General features: G+C 34.3%; 1 protein-coding gene across 1 annotated transcript; it reads left to right on the top strand.

Moving 5' to 3' along the window:
- The first annotated feature begins 229 nt into the window (after positions 1–229).
- On the top strand, positions 230–6,716 carry LOC117714198 (prolactin-3B1-like). The gene is made up of 5 exons (XM_034510882.2): positions 230–263; positions 1,287–1,444; positions 3,320–3,427; positions 5,304–5,483; positions 6,528–6,716. The coding sequence occupies exons 1-5, from the start codon at positions 230–232 to the stop codon at positions 6,714–6,716; spliced, it is 669 nt and encodes a 222-aa protein (XP_034366773.1).
- Positions 6,717–7,140: the final 424 nt, after the last annotated feature.

Raw genomic sequence — 7,140 nt, 5'->3', positions numbered from 1 at the left:
GAAACAGGACTGTGACAACAGTGAGGAATATTTTTGTACTTCCTACAGGGATATAATCTAAGAACCTTTACCTTGACAAAACACATACTTCCCTCTGCCTGGTGACCTGCATGACCTTGGAGGGAATCTGTTAGTATATATGGGAGGTGAAGAGCTGAGGGAAGGCAGCACTTCGTTGGGGAGCAGCAGCCTTCTGGTGTTGTCAGCACTTCGAGAGAACTCCTCCGAGATGCAGCTGTCTTTGACCCAACCATGCTCCTTCTGTAAGTAGCTCTGCACCCACATTCTGCTTCGTAACTATGCTTTCACATGATGATGGTTTGAATAGAATACAGTCTTTGTTGTTTTAGGTGCTGTAATATTTGGAGAACTGTTGCTTTCCATGACTAACCAGATATATATCCACATTGAAATGAGAATTAAAATTTTGTCAGGAGTTGCTGAATCAGTTCTGAGATCGATGATTTTCTAGGGACATCTACCGTGTCTGAGGAAAGTTGCAAATGCAAAGTCCATAGACATTTTGCATTTTCTTACTGTTTTAATTTTTCTTTGACACAAGGTCAAAGACGAACATGGTTACAGGTTTCAAATTTACATTCTGTTATAATGTTCTACAATATTGAACAGAACAAGACACAAGACAACAAAAAATGATCTTGTTGCTGAAGTTGAGAAATTGAACTTTATTGAGAACATAAGAGTCAATGGTTTATTTGTGTTAGTCACAGAAAGAAGCAGTAGCATTATAGGGTGTGAGGGCTTAGATCACTCTTTGCTCATAATTCTACCTGAGGAAGAGTTAGGTTCTGGAATCTTAGGTAGACAATGATAGTATATTTGTGACTACCAATTTAGTATGTGCAATAAATGGCAAAAAAAAAGGCTTAATTTAATGAGTCACCTCAAGTTTCAAATGGTATTTGCAAGAAATATCAATTAATGAACTAATTAAAATTTATTTAATGAAGTGATGAATGAACATAAATTTCCAATTCTTTAAAGTACACAGAGAATGGCTTGAGGATTCTATCTCAGTGTTAATCTCAGTGTGTACAAACTTGAGAAGCTGTGCTAAGGCAAACCCAAGCTGAGGTAATCCTCCTACTTCTTAATCTGTGTGTGAGAGAAATATCTCTACCCACTTATGTGTTCTCTTTGGGCAAAGTGAATTCAGATTCCACTTGTACAGAATCAAGTATGGTATCACAGAAAACTATGAAAAGACAGTATATCCTCCACAGTGTCATTTAAATAGGTCATTTCAGTGTCATTTCTCTTTATAGATGGAGCACTCCTTTTGCTGGCAGTGTCAAACTTGCTTCTTTGGGAGCAGGTGACTTCCTTACCAAATTATGGTGTGTCCACTGGAAGCCTATACCAACGTGTGGTTCAGTTGTCACACTACAACCATGATCTTGCTTCGAAAGTGTTCATGGAATTTGTAAGTATCTATCTATCTATCTATCTATCTATCTATCTATCTATCTATCATCTATTTTTCCCTCATATATTATATTCTGACTTCAGTTACCTTTTTCTTTCCCCATCTTTCACCTCCTCCATCACCATCACCACACCTATTACTTTTGGATTCATTCCTCCTCGGTTTCCCTTCAGAAAATGTCAGCCTCCCAGGGATATTAAACAAACATGGCATATCAAGTTCTAATAAGATTAGGCATCTCCACTTATATTAAAGCTGAACAAGGTATCCCAGTAGTAATACAAGGCTCCTGAAGCAGGCAAAAGTGTCAGAAACAGTCTTTGTTCCCTCTGTTAGAAATCTCACCAAAACAAACAAACAAAACAACAAAAAACAGAACAAAACAACTACAACAAAATAATCCAAGCTATTCAAATATGACATATATACAAAGGGCCTAGGTTTAGAGCCCTGCAGGCTCTCTGATTGTCATTTCAGTCTCAGTGAGCCCCTGTGAGTCCATGTTTGTGGATTTTCTTGTGGTCTTCTTGACCTGGTTTCTATTTCAAATGAGCAAGCATCAAACCCTACCCATCAAACAGAATCCATCATGAGACAAATTTCAAATCAGATGATTTTAGAAGTTAAAAGCAGATATTTTAACATGGAGCAATGATATAGGGGAGTTTAGTGAAAAATGAGACATGTAAAGCAACTAGTAAATGTTCAATTTTTATTAAAGAACTTTTTAACAACTTTTTTTTTGAGATGATGTACAAAAAGCATCAATTTGGTACACTGTAAAATTCTGTCTTTTGTAAAGTGGTCCTACCTATGTGACAATTTTTACTCAGTGTTCTGCAGATTTGTGTTTTATAGGAGTTGCCTTATGATTTTCTGTACAATTATAGTAAAACTAAACTAGAAAACCATGTGAGGAGGAAATCTACTCAAACACACCAATGATGAGGGTTGAATTGCTGGTTTTAATTTTTTTCGGGAGTACTATATCATTTAAATTGAAGGACAGGTTTTAAAAAGGACACTTCTCTATTCCTTGTTGGCATAGTTGATTGGGATAGCACAAATCAGTGAGGATCAAACAAAGAAACCTCCATGAAAAATTGAAAATATGTAGCTTATATCTTTAGACTTGCAGTAGATATACAGCCTCCTAGCCAATCTCATTCTAGTGTTGATTTCATTCCATATCTTATACTCATACTTCAACTGTACAGGACTTCATACACTTCTGCAATTTTACTGATTACAAGTATTAAAATATGTTCTTTAAATAATAACTTACTTCAGTGACTACAGCCTTTGATTGACTAATATATAAATATTAAATAATACTTTTTAAATTTTTCTTTTATCCATTGATAAATATTGCCTTAGAATAAATACACCTAGATTTTTATGATTGCATTTGATATATGATTATGGACTTGAGTGTAATTATTTAATTCTATAATGCTTAGTTAAAGAAAAAGATAATTGTGTGCCAAAAGGACCAGCTATTTTTAACTATGGAAAGAAATGCACGTATTATTTTATAGCACTCACCTCAAACCTAAAATTAGTGATGCTTAAACCATCAGTGTTTAGACTATGTTTATTTTGGTGCTTTATATCTAAACAATATCATTGACAAAGAATAAAACAATAATAAAATAGTAAAGGAGGGAAGAGGATTGAAAGTTTAAAATTTTGATTGCTTATACAATAGGCAGAATGTGCACGTAGGTACTCTTTAGTTCATTCCTGTTTTAATTCTATATACTTATCATTTGTTAAAATAAGTAAAATTTATAAAATTCAGTTCTAATGTGGCCATTAATGTAGTTGCTCAATACTTGTTTCTAAGAAATTAAATTTTTCTGTTTCTTCCAGGATATGAAGTATGGTAGGACATCTCGGACATATGGCCTGATGTTTGCCCCCTGCCACACTGCTGCAATTCCTACTCCAGAAAACAGTGATCAAGTCCACCAGACAAGTGTAAGTTTCCCTTCTGCTATACACACACACACACACACACACACACACACACACACACCTAAACAAACAAAAAACCAAACAAACAAACAAACAAAGAACCAACCAACTTGAATTAATATACAGCATACTTGTGCTGTGTGTGATTACTGGGACAAGTGAGCTCATCTCAGATACAAAAAAAGCGAAGGAGTAGTGACAGACAATCATGTTTTATGGTTGATAATTTTGTCTTAAGAAAAATGCTTGTTTCATATGATAGCAGGTTAATAAACTGACCATTCAGAGCATCATATTTTATTATCACATTTCCTGTGGAATTAATCATTAATATATGCTGAGAAGCTTTAATATGACTTAGACATTCCTGGCTTATTTTACAATTATTTATTCATGGAAGAGTTGCAGTTACACTAAACTCTCATCTGGAGACATATTACTTATTGATCAATGATTCTTCATTTTTAATTTGAAAGTAGGTCCTATTTTTCTTTCATTATTTATGAAGATCTCAATAACTACTTAGCATCCTCTTATATCTCAAGTGAAAAAAGTTTCCTCAACATATGTTATATTCCTCATGATAATGATGAGGATTACATATCTCTGCTTTGCTAAAGTATAACTGCTTTATACTTTATACCAACTGAATATGATTAACACAAACCTTCTTATGTGTGCAGTTCTTAAGCATGTAATTTACTTCTCCTCAATTTGCATAACTAATAACAGAAACATACATGCAAACTATTCTCCTGAATAAAGTCTGAGTAGAGTAATGACAATGGAAGGAAGAAGAGGTGGAGGAAGCGTGAGAATTTACTCATATCTAGAATCCTCAGAAAGCAGTCCACTAACACTGACTCATTTAATCTTCAAAAAGTTACTTAATACATGACATTATTAGGGCCATAAGGAACTGAGGCCACAAAAGGCTACATAAAGATTGAATCACATTAATCCTAAATAGAATATGAATCTGAGATTTATCCACCTCAAACTTTTAATCCTAAATGCTAGGCTTCAAAGATTCAGGCAATGGATTTTGCTATCACCATTTGGCCTACATTTTTTCTTTACATGCTTTATAGGTTTTCTGTAAAATGTCCATCAGCACTTCTTTTTTATTTCATTACCATGACTGTAGCTAACAGACATGGAAGCAAAAACTGAATCAGATACAGTATTCATGTATTTTTTTAGGGAGTGAGCACATACTTACAAGATCAAAGTTCCATGGTGAGGTTAGTAGCAACACCCAACCATTGTTCTCCAGTACCTGACCAAACACTGGAGTTCTCTGCTAGAGGAAAGGGGAAAAAGTCATGTATACTGAAGCCATTATCATTCTGAATGTCTTCTTTTCTTCATTTTACTTCTATTTTAATATTCTACAATGACATAAAGAGAACAAGTAGACATATGAATGAGCAATAAGTTCATTAGTATGAAAATGATTTGTGCCACAGAATCTCTGACAGTATTGACATCACTTAGATACCTACAGTGTTCAGTCAATACTTACAGTTCTTTGTTTCTCATGGACAAGGGAAACACTCAAGTAAAACAATTTCAGCTGGACTACAAACAGTAGCCTACACAGTAAAAACAAAACATGATCAGTGTTACATATTTTCATTTACAATGATTTACAGGAAATCATTGTTAATGAAAATAACTTTTATTTGAGCAAATTGTAATTCTGTGACAGAATATTATTATTTCTATGTTGAACATCATATACTAAAAAAATTTTCTAGATGTTTAGTCATAATCAATCTATGCTGGAGCACAAACCTTCATTCAGCCAACACATGTATCAACCCCTGGTGTATTTTACTTATATTAATTAATTAATTAATTAATCTTGATTGTTTAGTCAGAAGACCTTCTGAAAGTATCCATCACTATTTTACAAGCCTGGGAAGAGCCTCTGAAGCACATGGTGGCAGCAGTGGCTACTCTTCCACGTGTACCTGATACTCTGCTGTCAAGAACAAAGGAATTGGAAGAAAAACTTCAAGGGCTTATGGAGGGACTGAGGACCATAATCAACAGGGTAAGCCTACTCATATGGTGTGTGTGTGTGTGTGTGCGTGTGTGTGTGTGTGTGTGTGTGTGTGTGTGTGTGTGTTATATAATTAAGTCACTGCCTTGCCAATAAGGAGTTGCTATTTATAAATACAATCTTCTTCAGGATCTTTACTAAGAATCACACACATCAGACCTCTCAATAGAAAGTAGATGTTTCTCATCATAACTCAGAAAGTAGCCTCAATAGGTGAAATAGATATCCCTGACTAACACAGAATATCTGATAACAGCCTTAGAACTCCTAAACCTTAACACCTCTAGTATATGTTTGATACATTCAAAGTTTTGGAAAAATATGGAGAACTGGTTAAGTTTAAATATAGAATAATAAGAGAAATTTGTCCGTAAAACCATAATATGAATGATCATTAGGAATATAGAAAATCCTACTCCTTTTCACTGTCCTTTGACCAAATACACAAATACTGCTCAAACATTTTCTTTTTCTCCATCACTCCAATATGAGCATACCTCATCTAAGACCAAAGACACATCAGAAAACATGTATTCTTGTACCATATTTACTTTTAGAGGCCTAATGCTTTCATAATACCTTGGCCCATATGAATGACAAACCTGCTATGTACTAATAAATATTCTAACAATCACAATTCAATGTTTATCAGCTTTAGAGAATGAAGTTAATAAAGTTTGTTTAGTGTAGAAATGTCTTTTTTGTCAGCAAGGAACTTGATCTCAGAATCTACATAAAAATAAAGAAATCTAGTGAGTATTCCTTACTGTCCAAACATTAAGAAGGCAACATGACAGATATCACAGACATGTCTTTGGTGAATGAAAGAATCTTTCTTAAGTCACTATAAATCTAGAAAGATAAAAGTCAGCAGTGGAATTTTAAACAATGTTGACCTCTGATCTCCTAATGCACACACATATTTTCCTGCAAATGTGCTGTCAGTGCATATACATACTTATACACTCATATTAAATAATGGAATGTGTTCAAGTAATACCAATAAAATAAATAATCCTTTTTTTCTTTGTTTAGGTTCACCCTGGAGCTATTGTAAGTGACTATACTTCCTGGTCTGAGTGGTCAGATTTGAAATCACCTGATGAATCTACTAAAAACAGTGCTCTTAGAACCCTGTATCGGTGTATGCGCAGAGATACACATAAGGTTGACAATTTTCTCAAGGTCGTGAACTGCCGCGATGTTCACAACAACAACTGCTGAGCATCCATCCCTGTCCTCTGTCTCTGAGAAGGTCCTTCATGATCTAAAACTCAAGGCACCAATGAATCTCTATGTCTTTGGTCTCTTTCTTGATTTACTTGTTATCTTACTCAAAATAAATTGATTCTTTGCAAATGCTAAATTCAAAGTGAGATTTGTCAATGTTTCATGGGTATATAATATAAAATGTAGTAATGATTTTATGATATTCATATTAAACATTTTTCACAAATACATGTAGTTTACAAAAGTCAAGTGAGTACTGGTATTGGTCACAATGGGTGAAGATGGCTGAACATATTAGAAACTAAGCAAGAAGTTTCTAGCAATCAGTAGGTCCATTCTGCCAGGAAGATGGAAATCTGGGTATAGGTTAAAAAAGTAAACCACAGGTGATGAACACTTTCTCAAAGTCACTTGACAG

Source organism: Arvicanthis niloticus, chromosome 8 (genome assembly GCF_011762505.2).
Source record: "Arvicanthis niloticus isolate mArvNil1 chromosome 8, mArvNil1.pat.X, whole genome shotgun sequence".
NCBI classification, from domain to species: Eukaryota; Metazoa; Chordata; class Mammalia; order Rodentia; family Muridae; genus Arvicanthis; species Arvicanthis niloticus.
The sequence above is the reverse complement of the archived record's forward strand: the minus strand, read 5'-3'. Positions and strand labels throughout refer to the sequence as shown.